The 15,338-nt window shown below is 30.1% G+C and overlaps 2 protein-coding genes across 2 annotated transcripts; both read left to right on the top strand.

Moving 5' to 3' along the window:
* The first annotated feature begins 97 nt into the window (after positions 1 to 97).
* LOC134831645 (inositol monophosphatase 1) lies at positions 98 to 1,282 on the top strand. The gene is made up of 3 exons (XM_063845434.1): positions 98 to 250; positions 315 to 817; positions 876 to 1,282. The coding sequence occupies exons 1-3, from the start codon at positions 182 to 184 to the stop codon at positions 1,135 to 1,137; spliced, it is 834 nt and encodes a 277-aa protein (XP_063701504.1). The 5' UTR covers positions 98 to 181; the 3' UTR covers positions 1,138 to 1,282.
* A 1,961-nt stretch (positions 1,283 to 3,243) lies between these two features.
* On the top strand, positions 3,244 to 15,096 carry LOC134831633 (ecdysone-induced protein 78C). Its single transcript, XM_063845422.1, has 7 exons — positions 3,244 to 3,326; positions 3,821 to 3,963; positions 9,459 to 9,569; positions 10,377 to 10,544; positions 13,265 to 13,707; positions 14,109 to 14,384; positions 14,451 to 15,096. The coding sequence occupies exons 1-7, from the start codon at positions 3,295 to 3,297 to the stop codon at positions 14,841 to 14,843; spliced, it is 1,566 nt and encodes a 521-aa protein (XP_063701492.1). The 5' UTR covers positions 3,244 to 3,294; the 3' UTR covers positions 14,844 to 15,096.
* Positions 15,097 to 15,338: the final 242 nt, after the last annotated feature.

Below are 15,338 nucleotides of genomic sequence, written 5' to 3'. Positions count from 1 at the left end.
TTGAAAGGAAAAATGCTTCATGGGCACCTCAAATGTCATGAAAAAAATTTTCTCAATAGCGCATTGGGCTTTTCATGCTCATTGCATATATAAGGCGCATCCATCGACTCAGAATCCAAAAAGTAAACAACAAATCTAATTAGTGTCGGCGAATAATTTTCTTATCAGAAGCTCATTAAGCATGGATCCCGATAGAGACCTTGATGCATGTTACGAACATGTCATGAAATTAGTCGACGAAGTTGGAGATGTAAGTTTTTCTCTACAAATTATTTTTTTAAAATAAATTTTTCAAAAAAAAAATATTTTTTTAGATAATTTCGAGTCGATTTTTCGCTCCAAAAGCCAAAGTTGTGACAAAATCCTCAAACATTGATTTTGTTACCGAAACGGATCAACAAGTTGAGAAACATTTAATGGATGGCATCACAGCGAAATTTCCATCGCATAAATTTATTGGCGAAGAAGAGACCAGCGAAGGAAAAGCTGCTGAACTCACGGATGCTCCAACCTGGATAATTGACCCGGTCGATGGAACAATGAATTTCGTGCATGGATTTCCGCATTCTTGCGTCTCGATTGCGTTACTCGTTGATAAAGTGACGGAAATTGGGATCGTTTATAATCCTGTGTTGAATCAAAAGTTCACCGCACGTCGCGGAAAAGGAGCTTTTTTGAATGGAAAGGAAATTCATGTTTCTTCTGTGACGTCATTAGCTGATGCTCTCATTTGCACGGAGACAGGAACGTCTCGCGATGAACAAAAAATGGTTGTTGTCATGGAAAATTTGAATAAATTGACGAGAATCGCCAATGGGTAAAAATATTTTTTCATCAATTCTTAAAAATTTTCATAAAAAAAAATTTTTTTTTAGAATTCGTTGTTTGGGCGCCGCTGCCTTGAACATTTGCATGGTTGCTCTCGGCGGAGCAGATTGTTACTTCGAGTTCGGGTTACATGCGTGGGATATGGCAGCTGGAGAGCTCATTGTTCGTGAAGCAGGAGGCGTTTCTTTGGATCCATCAGGAGGCGCTTTGGATTTGATGTCTCGTCGATGTCTTGTTGCCGCATCTCAGGAATTGGCGAACGAACTTATTCCGCAATTGACGCAATATCATCCATTGCCAAGAGATTAAAATGCAAAAAAAAAGTTAACCAAAGTACTTATCCGAATTATTTATGATTGATATACCAAAACGTACATAAATGTTACTTAAAAACCACAAAATTTGATCTAATTTTGTTCTGTCTGCGGTTTTTTCCCTTATCATGTTGTATTTAATTGAATTATCGTAAAATGTCAATTACGTCAAAATGTAACAAAATCACAAAATATGAAGATTTTTGTTGAATTTTTTTTTAAATTTTTATCTGAGGAGGAAACTTTGAAGATATTTCAAACTTCAGAGATAAAAAAATTTAAAATGAAATTTTTGTCAAATTATTAAATATTTACAGGCCTCATAACGATATTTAGTTTTAATAAGAAAATGCGTTATGAAGCAAATGTTATCAAAAATTTTGTGAGAAAGGACTTCCAGCTATAAAAATTTTCAAAATTAGGTTGAAAAATTATTTTGGATGGTTCTGCAAAAAAAAAAAATTTCTGCCAAAATCCTCTTATTATGAGGGCTCACATACCGATTTTTCAAAATTTTTTCAACTTTTGTAGATCACGGTTCTCCAGCTCAAATTGAAGGTTTTGGCATTAGAAACAACTTTTGTTTTGGACTTTTTCTGAATTTTGCGTTTTCGATGTACAGGAGCCATTTAAAGATGTTAGCAAAAAAAATTGATGAAAAAAAATTTAAGTCAAAATCCTCTTATTATGAGGGCTCACATACCGATTTTTCAAAATTTTTTCAACTTTTGTAGATCACGGTTCTCCAGCTTAAATTGAAGGTTTTGGCATTAGAAACAACTTTTGTTTTGGACTTTTTCTGAATTTTGCGTTTTCGATGTACAGGAGCCATTTAAAGATGTTAGTAAAAAAAAATTGATGAAAAAAGTTTAAGTCAAAATCCTCTTATTATGAGGGCTCACATACCGATTTTTCAAATTTAAGGTAACTTTTGAAGGTTTTGACATTAGAAACAACTTTTGTTTTGGACCTTTTTTAAATTTTGCGTTTTCGATGTACAGGAGCCATTTAAAGATGTTAGCAAAAAAAATTGATGAAAAAAAATTTAAGTCAAAATCCTCTTATTATGAGGGCTCACATACCGATTTTTCAAAATTTTTTCAACTTTTGTAGATCACGGTTCTCCAGCTCAAATTGAAGGTTTTGGCATTAGAAACAACTTTTGTTTTGGACTTTTTCAAAATTTTGCGTTTCCGATGTACAGGAGCCATTTAAAGATGTTAGCAAAAAAAATTCATAAAAAACATGTTACTAAGTTGTATAAAAGATGAAGTCAAATTCAATCAATAGCTCGAGCCTAAAAATTAAAGTTTCACTTTTTTCCTCAAAATCTTCTAAAATTTCATTTTTTTTGCTCAAAAATCGTCTTCAGTTTCAATATTTTGAATTTTTAAAATTTTGTCCCAAATTTTCAAATTTCATCCCATCGTGAATCAGGATACAAAACACAACTTTCCGCAAATAAAGAGAGAGAGCAAAACTCACGGAAATCGAGAGAGAGAAAATCCATTATTATGTCAACAAACTTTTCTCTTCCGCATCATACTTTTCCGCACACAGATTGTACGTTCAAGGTTTCCACAGGTAAACACAGCATGAAAGAGAAAATTTTCCTCCGCGCGTTCATTGTACTACTTGCGTGCGATATCGTCCTTGTGCGCGTAATATCTCTCAATTTAACGTTCGCTGGAACGGGAGCAAAAAAACTTTTTCAGTCTCAGCCCACCAATTTCATTGAAGAGATATCCTGAAATGCAAAGTTTTTTTAGCAATAAATAAATAAATATTTAAGAAAAAATAAAATCTACAAAAAATAATAAAAAATACAAGAAAAGTTGTGAATGTACCTAATTAAATGAAAAATATCGAGTATTAAATATTAAAAGCTCTGTGATTTTTTCAAAATATTGTGTTAAAAAAAATTTCCTTGCTAAAAGAAAATATTTAAAAAAAATTAAGTTTAATGTGAATTTCTTGTGATAAAACTCAACTTGCTCAAAAAAAAAATTGTTTAATTCTCGGAAAAAGCTGTTGTTACGTAAATTTAAAGGAAATCATGTCGGAGTCGAGTTACAAACTAATCTATTTGACGACGGATAAAAACAAATGTCTGTTAGGTTGATTCGCGCAAACAGGCCCCGCGGGGCTTCCAATGGAGTATCCAAGCTCTGATGACCTAAACAGGTAAGAAATTCCTCGAAATCCCTAACCTTGCAGTTCTTGCACTTTTTTATTATCGATCGTGTTCCGTACGCTCTTCTTCCTTGATTCTACTACACACACGGAGAACGGGACATGCTGCGTGCGTTTGCGATAACAAAATGCATTTTTTTTGCGTAAAATGACCTAATTTTCAAATAATTTTGCTACTACGAACGCGTTTTGTCGTATTTTTCGGCTCAAACCTTGAATATTGCAGCCAAAACAGAAATTTGGGTCAAGGTTTTCATCTCACGTTTGTAGCACGGAGTAATTTTCTGACGAAATTTCCCGTTCCCTCTTTTTCCTTCATGTAAATCTACGTCGATGCTGCGTGTACGAAAAGTAGGATAACGTATAGAAGAACGAAGAGGGGGACTTAGACATTAATTTTCATCTTGTGTTATTGACCTAAATAGCATTTTTCGGTTTGTTTACACGTGCCATGGAGACGACTAGTTGATTTTTTCTCGTTTCAGATTTAACCTTATGATAAACATCACAATACATGACGGAAATGAATCGCAAGCCAGCAGTTTGGAGGGCACAAGCAGCAATGGAACAATCATTTTGAACAGCACGGACTCCAATGAGGCGCTTGCTCTTTCAACAGCAACAGATGGTAAGTTCTCATTCGTGAATCTGTGCGAAAAAAAGTTAAAAGTTGATGAAATTTAGTTCATGATGTTTGAAGAAAGTGAAAAAAAATCATAAAATCGAACAAAAAATTTAATGAAATCATCAAAAAATGTCAGAAAGAAGAAAAAAAAAATTTTCTTTGAAATTTTTGAAAAATGAGCTCAAAAGCTAAATATTATATAATTTTGAATTGATTTAAATAAAAAAAATTGTAAATGTCAGTTCAAAAAATGACCGTTAAAAATTTGAAAGTTGAGATTTTGCTATTTATACCACATTTTTTCTATTGAAGAAGTCAATATTCAAAAAAAAAATTCGAAGAAACAAAATAAGTTTCAAACTTTTAACGGACTTTTTTTAAATTGACATTTCGATAAAATTTTAATCTAAATTGTCAAAATTTTAATTTTTTAATTTTGAGTTCATTATTTAAAAAAACTCTTTTGAAAATTAAAAAAAATATTCTTGAATTTAATTTTTTTTGATAAAAGCAAATATTTTGAAAATTATTACCTTGATTTTTTTCAGTTTTAAAAATTTATTATATTTTTTTTAAATTTAATTTTTTTTCTCATTTTTTTAAATTAGATTTAAAGAAAAAATTTTAAAAATTCAAGAATAATTTTTAATAATTTTCAAAAATATTTTTTTAATCTTTTTTCTTTGATCAAGAAAAAAAAATTATAAAAAAATATTAAAAATTTTTAATAATTTTCTAAAGAAATTTTTTCTCTTCATATCATATCACTTAAAAAATTTTAAAAATTAAAAAAAAATAATAATTTTCGTAAATTTTTTTAAAGATCAAATTTGAAACATTTTCGCTCATTGCATTTGCCTCAATTTCAACGCACCTTCGTATTCACGAAAAATATTTCATTTATGAAATTTTATGAATTTTTGAAGGTTGCGTATATTACGAAGCGTATTTTATGCATTTGAATACACTTTTACTACACACACGCATGTAATGCGATACGAAAAAGAAAGAACACAGAAAAAAAGGTAAAAGAAAAGAAGTTTCTCATACCTTGCCGTGCATCGCGTGTATGTAATAATAAGACAAGAACCCAAAGAAGAGAAAGATGTTGTACAAATCTTCTTTTTTTTACTCGTTTTTACAATATTTATTTTTATTTATACACTAATCTGTGGCGGTCATTGCCCCCCGAGAGAAGTACGAGGGAAGTACGCTGTTACGTCCTTGTTTGCTGCTCTTTCTTCTCCATTCATTAAAAGAAATAATTTCATTTGCGAAATTTCATGCAACAGCATAACGCAAGAGACGAAGACGAGAAGCGAGAACGAGAAAGACGGAGAAAGAAGAAGCAGAAAGAAGAAAAGTACCATTAAAATATTATCAAACGTTAGTATCATGAATTGAATGCGGAACTGTTGTACGAGAACTGGCTTATTACATCATAAAGGTGGTGTGTGTCGTATGCTGCGATGCTCATGAGACGAGAAAGATATGCCTTTGATATGCGAGAATGGATCAGAATGTTGTATAGGTCATTACTACGTGTTTGTTATTGAGGTGTGTCGTGTCGTTGCTCGTACGTCGCTCTATGGGCAAAAAACGATTCAAATTGATCCATTAAGGGATCAGGTTGACCCCTCAGGAGTCAATTTGATCTTTTAAGAGATCAACCTGATCCCTTAAGAGATCAACCTGATCCCTTTTCGAGTTCAAGAGATCAATATGAACCCTTAAGAGGTCAATTTAACGCCTTGAAGAGATGAAATTGACCTCTTAAGGGTTCATATTGATCTCTTGAACTCGAAAAGGGATCAGTTGATCATCTTAAGGGATCAGTTGATCATCTTAAGGGATCAGTTGATCATCTTAAGCGATCAGATTGACTCCTGAGGGGTAAACCTAATCTCTTAAGGGATCAATTTGACCCGTTTTTTGCCCATAGGGCTCACGAAGAAAGAGAATGGAAAAGTTGCTTTCTTTCAGCTGTCATGATCTTTTGGACCTTCCAAAGGTGATTATTTGCTTCTTTTCTTCGGTTTTTATGCAAAAAGAAAAAATCGTCGTGCGAAAAATAAAATTGAAAAAAATTCAAGAAGAAAGGTTGACGATCAAAAAGGGTTACGCACACACAGAGACAACCACAGAGGCAACGACGTGAACAAATACACAGACACACAACAACAGCGAAGACAAACAATCTTTCTATGGTCTTTCGCTCATGTTCTGCATTAGGCAATAGTAGAAGATGTGCGCTGGACGAGTAAAGAAGAAAATAATGCTGTGAATTATTAACGTCTTTAACTTCTTCTTTGTTGTTATTATTATTATTATTGTTAAGCGAAAAAAAAAAATATTCCTTAAGCGCGCGCGAAAAGGAACGCGGAAGTGATTTTTGTGAAATTTTTTTCGTCAAAAAAAAAATAATGGGGTTGACTGGTAGATAAAATACCCCCGAAAAAAATTAAAGCCAACAAAAAAATTATGGCAATATGAACACATTTCACCAAATCGAATCGAATGTAGTGCCGAGAAAAGTTTCAACTAGCCTCGTGAGTGACAATGACGACGAAGAAATAATTCCCGTGGAAGTGAATTTCGGAGCCGATGCCGAATTCAACTTGAACTTCTTCGAGGAAAAAGTTGACTTTAGTCAATCGAGTAGCACATGTGATACAAATTCGGGAAATTCAGCGGGATCCTTTCCAGAATACGGTGCGTCGTCGATAAAATCCCCAAAACCGCCGGCAAAAACTTTAGGTATGTTTGTCGTGAGATGAAGGTCAATGACATCCGAAAAATGAGATTTTTTTTCTAACACTTGAATTCAATCGTTGAGAGACGACAACGACGTGTTTACCATAAATTAAAATTATTTATTCAAAAATATTCTAATGCTACATCACAAAATAAGGAAGAAGAACGAAATGGAAAAGAAGAACTTTGCTACATTCGCATCATCATCGCGGCTTATTAGCTTTCTGACGTGTTGTGTGGAAATTAAAAACATCGATTTTGCTCATTAGGGGTGATGGAAAATAATTTTTTGGATTTTTCGTGAAAAATTATTATCAAAAGTCTTCTACAGAAAGTTAACTTCTTCTAAAAATGCGATGCAAAATACAATTTTTCATTTTAGGACCCTATTGAGACCCTATTAAGACTCCATAGAGGTCAAAATTTTTCATTTAAACTAATATAAAAGTTAATAACTTACTCCAATATTTTAAAAATGAAAATTTTTGACCTCTATGGAGTCTTATAACTCAAGATTTAAGCCAAATTTTGAGTTTAAGACCCCTAAAGAGTCTCAATAGGGTCCTAAAATGAAAAATTGTCTTTCGCATCGCATTTTTTGATGAAAAATCTTTCAATAGAACACTTTTTTCATAATTTCGCACGAAAAATCCAAAAAACCATCACCCCTAATGTACAAAAAGTTACCTGAAACTATCTATCAATATATGTCGCGCTTCGTCGTCGTGTCTATCATTGCGCGCCGTGTGTGAGTTTTTTGTTGTTGTTATTATAAATGTTTGTTAAACAGCAGCAAACAAGAAGAACAACACGAGAAGAACGAAAAACCCGTACTCTAACTCTTACTTTATAAGCATAACAACACACGGCAGCAGCAAACACGATATAGAGTAGTAAATGCTGTTCAATGACCTCTGAATTGAGAGATTTTAACATCTTGATAATAATAAAAATAAAATAAAATAACAAAAAAAACGAAAAAAAAATACTGTTGTCAACAGTTGCTTTCGAAGTTATTTATGTGCATTGATTGATCGCAGTGCGATTAAAATAAATATTGCAACAAAGCCAGAGATAGATACCTATAGAGAGCGAAAAGAGAAGGAAAAAAATGAAGAAGAAGTAAAAAGAAATTGTTTCCGGATACCAATGTCGAGCAAACAATCCGTTATTCTAATTTTTCATTTTGGTTTTGTTTTGTTCTGTACTGTTTTTGTATCTAATCATGCAAATTTTTTCGAAAAAGTTTTTTTAAATGACGAGAAATGCACGCACGTCGATCACGGGGACAGATAGATAGATCTGGATCATAAATAAATAAATAATCGAGAAAGAATTTTAACAAGAATTGACAAGATGAGATCGCTTTTTGTTTAAATTTACTGAACAAAAATAAATTTGAACTAAAAATGTCAGAAAATTTGAAAAATTGTTTAAAAATTTATTAATCTTTTTCTTTTTTTTTGTTTTTGTTAATATAAAACTCAATTCTTCAGAAATTTTCGATTCAAAAATTTTCAAACTGTTTATTGAATTTTTAATTTTTTTTTTGCAAAAATTTTTTTTTAAATTTTATTTTTTTTCATAAAAAAAATAAAATATTATTTATTAAATATATTAAAAATTTTTAATTTTTTTTAAATGAAAAAATATGAATTAAAAATTAAAAGTTTAAAAAAAAATTTTTAATAAGAATTTCTTAAAAAAATCTATTTTTAAGAAAATTTTTTTATTTATTAATTTAAAAAATTTTTTAGAAAAAATAAAATATTATCTCTAATCTTTAAAAAAATAAATTTCTTGAAGAAAATTAATTTTTTTTTTTTTTTGAATGAAAAAATAAAAAAAAAAATAAATTTCTTGTTGAAAAATTATTTTAAATAAAAAAAAAATTAAAAAAATTAAAAAATAAAAAAAAATAATTTTTTTAAAGAAAATTAAAAATTTATTTTCAAAAAATTTTTTGAAAATCTTCAGTAAAAAATTTCATAAAAAATTTTAAAAATTCGTTTAAAAAAAATTGTTAAAATTACTTTACAGACAGACAAAAACTTATTTTCGCACAGAAAAATCAATCAGAACACCAAACAAACATTGTATCATCATTACAATTCGTTGAGGGTACTCTCGTTGTTGCACGTGATTTGTGTTTTAATAAAGTAATTTATTTATTAAAAAGTTGTGGTTCTGTTATTCTTTGATTTATTGGCATTTCTGTTACGTTTTGTGTGTGGCGTCTTGTATGCGATTGCCAACATTATTATTACGGTTCTTGATCAAATAAATGCTCAAACGTTCTAATTTGGATTACGAACAAATGCATGCAATTTTACAGGAATTCAAAGATTTATCGACATTCAGTCATAAATTATTTCTTTGAAAGTTCACTTAATTGACCTCTCGAATTATCTCGAGGCAAGAAAAACGTTAGAAATTTAGAAATTCTTTTCTCGTAATTACTTTTGTTGTTATTATTATTTTTTTTTGTTTTTTTTTTGTATTGAAAACAAGCAAAAGAGATAGTAGGAAGAGAAAAGGTGAATAAACCTTTCAATATCACTTCTTTTACTTGCAAGTTTACTTTTCTGCACGTCGTAAATGTGCACATAAATGATGTTGCAAGCCAACCACACAAACCGTCAATTGACGTGACGTGACTTTCTTTCGCATTTCGAACATTGCCATAACTCGCCGTCCATAACTTGAAAGGTTTCTTTGACAATTTTTCTTCTTTTGTTTTGCAGAAACGCAATCTTTGGTCGCCGCTACAGCAGACTCCAACACGAATGGTATCTCGAACAAATCAGCTGTTCCTTGTAAAGTTTGTGGCGATAAGGCATCAGGATATCATTACGGTGAGTTTTTTCCATTTTTCATTAAAACTTCGAATATCTAAAAAAAAATAGAATTAAAATTTAAAAAAAAATTGAAGAATAAAATTGACAAAAAAATAAATTAGGGAAAAAAAATTTAAATAAAAAATATAAAAAAATTAAATTTTCTTAAAAAAAGTGAAAAAAAAAATAAAATTAAAAACAAATAAAAATTAAAATAATTTAATGATTCTAAAATTAAAGTTCAGAATAAATAAAAAAAAATATTCAACATAAAAAATTATTGAATTTAAAAAAAAAAATAAATTAAATTTTCTAAAAAAAATAAAAATAATTTAAATTAAAATAAATAAAAATTAAAATTAAAAAAATTTTACCTAAAAAAAAATAAAAATTTAAAATAAAAAAAATAAAAAATTGAAAAATTAAAAAAAAAAAAAATTTAAAAATTTAAAATCTTAAAAAAATTTGATATTCAGAAAAATTGAAAAATCTTGAAAAAAGTGAAATAAAAAAATTAAATTAAAAAAAAAATTAAAGTTCAGAATAAAATTATATTAAATAAAAAAAAAATTAAATTAAATTTTCTAAAAAAAATAATAATAATCTAAAAAAAAAAATAAGAATTTAATAATAAAATTGATTAAATTTACAAAATTACCATAATAAAAAAATTTCAAAGTAAAAAATCAAAAAATATTAATAAAATTTTTTTTCAATAAAATTTAAATAAATTTAAAAAAAATTAAAATTTTAACAATTTTTATAAAAAAAAAATTAAAAATAAAATTAAGTAAAAAAAAAAATATTTTTTGTATCTCATTTCAGGCGTAACATCCTGCGAAGGTTGCAAAGGCTTCTTTCGACGCAGCATCCAGAAACAAATCGAGTATCGTTGCCTGCGCGACGGTAAATGTTTAGTTATTCGCTTGAATCGGAACCGGTGTCAATATTGTCGTTTTAAAAAATGTTTGGCTGTTGGAATGAGCAGAGATTGTAAGTACAAAATTTTCCATTACATTCCCTCTTTTGCACCGTACTTCATGTGTTACTCTCTTTGGCTTGATTGTGCATTTATTTGAATGTTTAATGCTGATTTGTTTTGTCGCTCTCACGGCGACATCAGAGATGGATTTCGCATAATTCGCAACGTGAAAATGCCTCAAAAGCCACTTCCGTCCCTGCTAATAGAGTACACAATTTTATTTATTTTACATATTTTTGTGTTTGTGTGCAAGTACATGTGAATTGAATAACGAAAAAAAGTATTAAAAACGGTTATTCACCTCTTTCGATAAAAAAATTTTGTTCTTGCTTCATTTGAATTTTATACGAGTTTTGAGTAGTTTTTATTTTTGATGGAGTTGCCTTGTTTTTTTTTTCGGAGAAAATCCTTTCAAAACACGAACGTGGAAGTAAAATCTATGAAATTAACGGCAAAAACTCGCCAACATGCACAAATACAGACAGAAAGTCAACAGCGTTCGTTCGTTGTCTAACACAGACACAACAACAAACAACTATTTGAACATTATAATCACTTTTTCATTTATTATTTTATAACAACAAAAATAAAAACAGTTACTACTCAATCGAAGCATGAGTTGCACACCGCGTCGTTGCATCGAAATTTTGCAAAAAAAAAATTTAAATTTACCAAAAAGGACTGAAAATAATTAAAAATTCAATCACAGAACGAAAAAACGGACCAAAAATAGGAAAAAAGTGAAATTTTTGCAATTAAAATGTGACAAAAATGTTCAAAAAATGCAATTAAACCAGCAAAATTTGACTCCGGGAATCGTTGTGCGCCAAGAGAAAGCAGCAATGACGAATATTTGTCATCCGCCGAAAGGTTCCCTCATTCGAATCTCCGATTTGCAGTATCTCGAAGGTAAATTCACACCCAGAAGTGCGTCTCCTACGACGACAAGAAAGTTGTTGTTGCGAAAATTTATGCGAACAACAAAAACAATTGGATCGCATGTTTAACTCGCACTTCCTCATACTTACAACAACAACAAAAACAAGAAAAAGTAAAAGAAAGAAAAAAAAACGCATAATGCAATTTTTCACTCTATTATTCCTCGGTCTCTCTTGCTCTCGCTCTTCGTGTCTACTTATCGCGCAGACTTTCGTCGTCTCGTGTGTTTGTTTTGTTGCATTGTTGGCTATGGAACGAAGAAAAAGAAACGAAAAGAAAAAACATAAACAGACATTTATGTTTGATAGATAAATAATGAACTGCAAAAGATCTACAATAACAACAACAACAACAATAACGTGAAATGATATAACGGAACGTGTGTGTGGAGGAGGAATATAAATGTAATTGAGAAATGGATGCAAAGATAAAAGAAAACGGTAATTGTATAATAAGGAAAAAAGAGCAACGAGAGAGAAATGCATTAAAATGGGCAGGCAGTCTATCTTCTTTATGCGAATTGTGTTGCACGATGATGAGGATGGTACGATTTTGAAGTTTGTTTAGTTTTGAATTTTGCCCTTTCATTGCCCATTTTGTCATAATTTGAGCTCTAAAGAAAAATTTTAAGAATTTCTAACTCAAAAAAGTATTTTTTCTTATTTAAAATATTCATTTTTCAAATTTTTTGTCAAATTTGGGCACAACAAAGAAGTTTTGCCCTTCTCTTGCCCATCTTGTTATAGTTTGAGTTTCAAAGACAAATTTTTGAGAATTTCTTATTCAAAAGAGAATTTTTCTTGTTTAAAATATTCATTTTTCAAAATGGGCACAAGAAAGAAGTTTTGCCCTTCTCTTGCCCAATTTTGAAAATTTCAATCATAAAAGAGAATTCAAGCCAAAAAATTAAAGTTTTCCCATTAATTTCTAATTTTGTCAATATTTTAAACTAAAAAGGGCAATTTCAAATGTTTTTTTCTTCAAAAAATGAAATTTGCCCATTTCTTGCCCATTTTGTCAAAAGCTCGAAATTTTCCAAAATTTAAACTAAAAAAACTTTCATTTCTTAAACTTTATTAATTTATCTTAAATTTTTGATTATAATGGGCAAATGTAAATATTTTGGGCTTAAAAAATGTATTTTGCCCTTATATTGCCCTTTTCTCAAGAAAATTTTTTTAAAAGGTCAATTAAGGATAATTTAAGATTAACATAGATAGTTTAAATATTTCTTGTCATTCATATCAAAATTTAATCTAAAAAGGGCAATTTTGCCCATTTTCTGCCCATTCATTGCCCATTTCATCAAAATTTCAATTTACAAGAGAAATTTTTGAAAATTATAATTCAAGAAAATTATTTTTAATAATTTAAATTCTTACCTGAATGAAAATTGTTAAAAAAAATCTCCATTTTAAACATGAAACAAAACAGTTAATCAACTTTCCTCAGGCATATTGTTATAATGTAATGTCTTCTCTATTACATTCGCCTAAAAATAATAGCGCGACTGAATAAATTTATAATGTGCAGTCATGCAGTTCAATTGTATCTTTTTCTTCCGCGGCATGTATTTACCTCCAACAACAATGTCGTTCGCTTCGTGCACGTAGAAGAAGAAAGAAAGAGGAGAAAATGCCGTGTTGCATTCATTGGGTGTATGCATGAGAAAATAAGTGCAATTTTATCTCGAGTAATGCATCTTCCTTTGTTTTCTACTTTTTTTCCATTAAACATTGTTCCTACTTAGATGAAGAGTCATCATCATTCTAACCTTCTTCTTTCTTTTTAGCTGTACGCTATGGCAGAGTTCCTAAACGTACACGCGAAATAAACGCAAATGTAATTAGTACGACGTCAAACACAACAATAAGTAGCAAAAGTAGTAACAATAACTCAAAATCTTGCACGACGTCAAATCTCGCCGCATCGAGTCCCGCATTCGCAGAGGAGTTGTCGGAAAAAGTTGGCTCAGGCAGTGAACCAAATACGCCCCAAATGTGTCCAAGTGTTGCAAATTCGCCGCCCGAAGTTCTTTCGCCATCATCGACGACGACGACGACGAGCACAAATTTCGTCGTGAGCGCCGCAGATCACGAATTGTCCGTTTACGATGTCATTTTGTGCGTTTCGCAGGCTCATCATGCCTTTTGCACGTACACTGACGAACACATAAGGACACTGACGCGATATCCAATCACAATGCCGGTTAGTGAAAACACGGAAGATAATAATGTAAGTACAAATTTTCGAGTTTTTATGAAAAATTTTTTAAATTTTGATGAAAAAATATGAGAAAATTTTGATGAAAAATAAAAAAAAAATTTTTTTGATTCATGAAGTTAAAAAAAAATTTTTTGAAGTAAAAATTAAAAAAAAAATTTTGATGAAAAATAAAAAAAAAATTTCTTGGTTCATGAAGTTAAAAAAATTTTTTTTTGATGAAAAATTAAAAAAATAATTTGATATAAAATTAAAAAAAAATTTTTTGATGTTAAAATTAAAAAAAAATTTTTGATGAAAAATAAAAAGAAAAATATTTTTTGATAAAAATTAAAAAAAAAATTTGATGAAAAATTAAAAAAAAAATTGATGAAAATTAAAAAAAAATTTAACGAATTTTTTATTTTTTTCAGGTTGCTACATCCGTTACAGAAGCATTGGAAGAGCAAAAAATCTTTTTGTGGCAACAATTTGCACAACACATGACGCCAGACGTACAGAAGATTGTAGAATTTGCAAAACGTGTACCTGGTTTTTGTGATTTCACACAAGATGATCAATTAATATTAATTAAATTAGGGTTTTTTGAACTATGGTTAAGTCACATCGCAAAAACAACCACCGACACATCATTAACGTTCGATGATGGCACCTATTTGACGCGACAACAGCTGGAAATAATGTATGACGTAAGTGTCTGAGCTCTTATTTCATCGAAATTTGTCACAATTTTTGATTCATTCGAATTTTTGTAGGTCGATTTTGTCAACGATTTGATATCCTTCACAAATGGCTTGAATGCGTGTGCTCTAAGTGACACGGAAATAGGACTTTATACCGCTCTCGTACTCATGTCGTCAGATCGTGCGGGCACACAAGACCAAAAGACCATTGTTCGGGCACGCGAACGAATCGCCGAAGCACTTCGTGTACAAATTATTCGATCTCGTCCAAATGCAGCATCGGCGGCGCTCCAAACGTTGCCCGCTCTCGAAGCGAAAATCCAAGAATTGCGATCTCTTGGGTATCGTCATTCGACGCACTTGGATTGGTTCCGAACGCAACATTGGACCGTTGCGAGATTGCCGCCCCTCTTTGCCGAAATTTTCGACATTCCTAAGGCTGAAGATGATCTTTTACAGCAATAATTCGTACTGCAACTCGAATAAAGACTTTTTCATTAATTTTTTTTTAGAAGAAATTTAGCGAAATTCTCTCATTAAACGTAAAGAAATACTAAACTAAAGCAATGAATGTATTGTAAATACAGACGACTTAAACGTATGCCAAATTTTTAAATAACTTTTAGCCATGAGAAGCGCGCGCTTTGAATTTCCACAAAGAAAACTTTTGTTTTTTACGTTTTTTGTTCGTTTTTCATACAGACTGCCTTTAATTTTAATCTTAAATCGTTATTATCGATAGTTTAGAGAACAAAGTTCTTCTATATTTAGATAAGTTTTAATAAAAAACAGAATGCTTAATATATTCATACCTTTAAAAGTAAAGAAAAAATTAATATTGTTAACAATTTAGTGAGAAGTTATGATAAAAAATAAAAAAAAAAAAATACAATAAACAATTGACTATCATGTTTAGAAAAATTTTAAAAGATATTTTTAACTTTTATCTTATTAAAAATA

The sequence above is a fragment of the Culicoides brevitarsis genome, chromosome 2 (assembly GCF_036172545.1).
Source record: "Culicoides brevitarsis isolate CSIRO-B50_1 chromosome 2, AGI_CSIRO_Cbre_v1, whole genome shotgun sequence".
Classification (NCBI taxonomy): domain Eukaryota; kingdom Metazoa; phylum Arthropoda; class Insecta; order Diptera; family Ceratopogonidae; genus Culicoides; species Culicoides brevitarsis.
The sequence above is the reverse complement of the archived record's forward strand: the minus strand, read 5'-3'. Positions and strand labels throughout refer to the sequence as shown.

Coding starts and splice junctions, on each gene's coding strand:
- LOC134831633 (XM_063845422.1), top strand. CDS start 3,295: ATGGAGTATCCAAGCTCTGATGACCTAAACAG. Junction 3,327..3,820: donor AGCTCTGATGACCTAAACAG/GTAAGAAATTCC, acceptor TTCTCGTTTCAG/ATTTAACCTTATGATAAACA. Junction 9,570..10,376: donor GGCATCAGGATATCATTACG/GTGAGTTTTTTC, acceptor ATCTCATTTCAG/GCGTAACATCCTGCGAAGGT.
- LOC134831645 (XM_063845434.1), top strand. CDS start 182: ATGGATCCCGATAGAGACCTTGATGCATGTTACGAACATGTCATGAAA. Junction 251..314: donor TAGTCGACGAAGTTGGAGAT/GTAAGTTTTTCT, acceptor ATATTTTTTTAG/ATAATTTCGAGTCGATTTTT. Junction 818..875: donor TTGACGAGAATCGCCAATGG/GTAAAAATATTT, acceptor ATTTTTTTTTAG/AATTCGTTGTTTGGGCGCCG.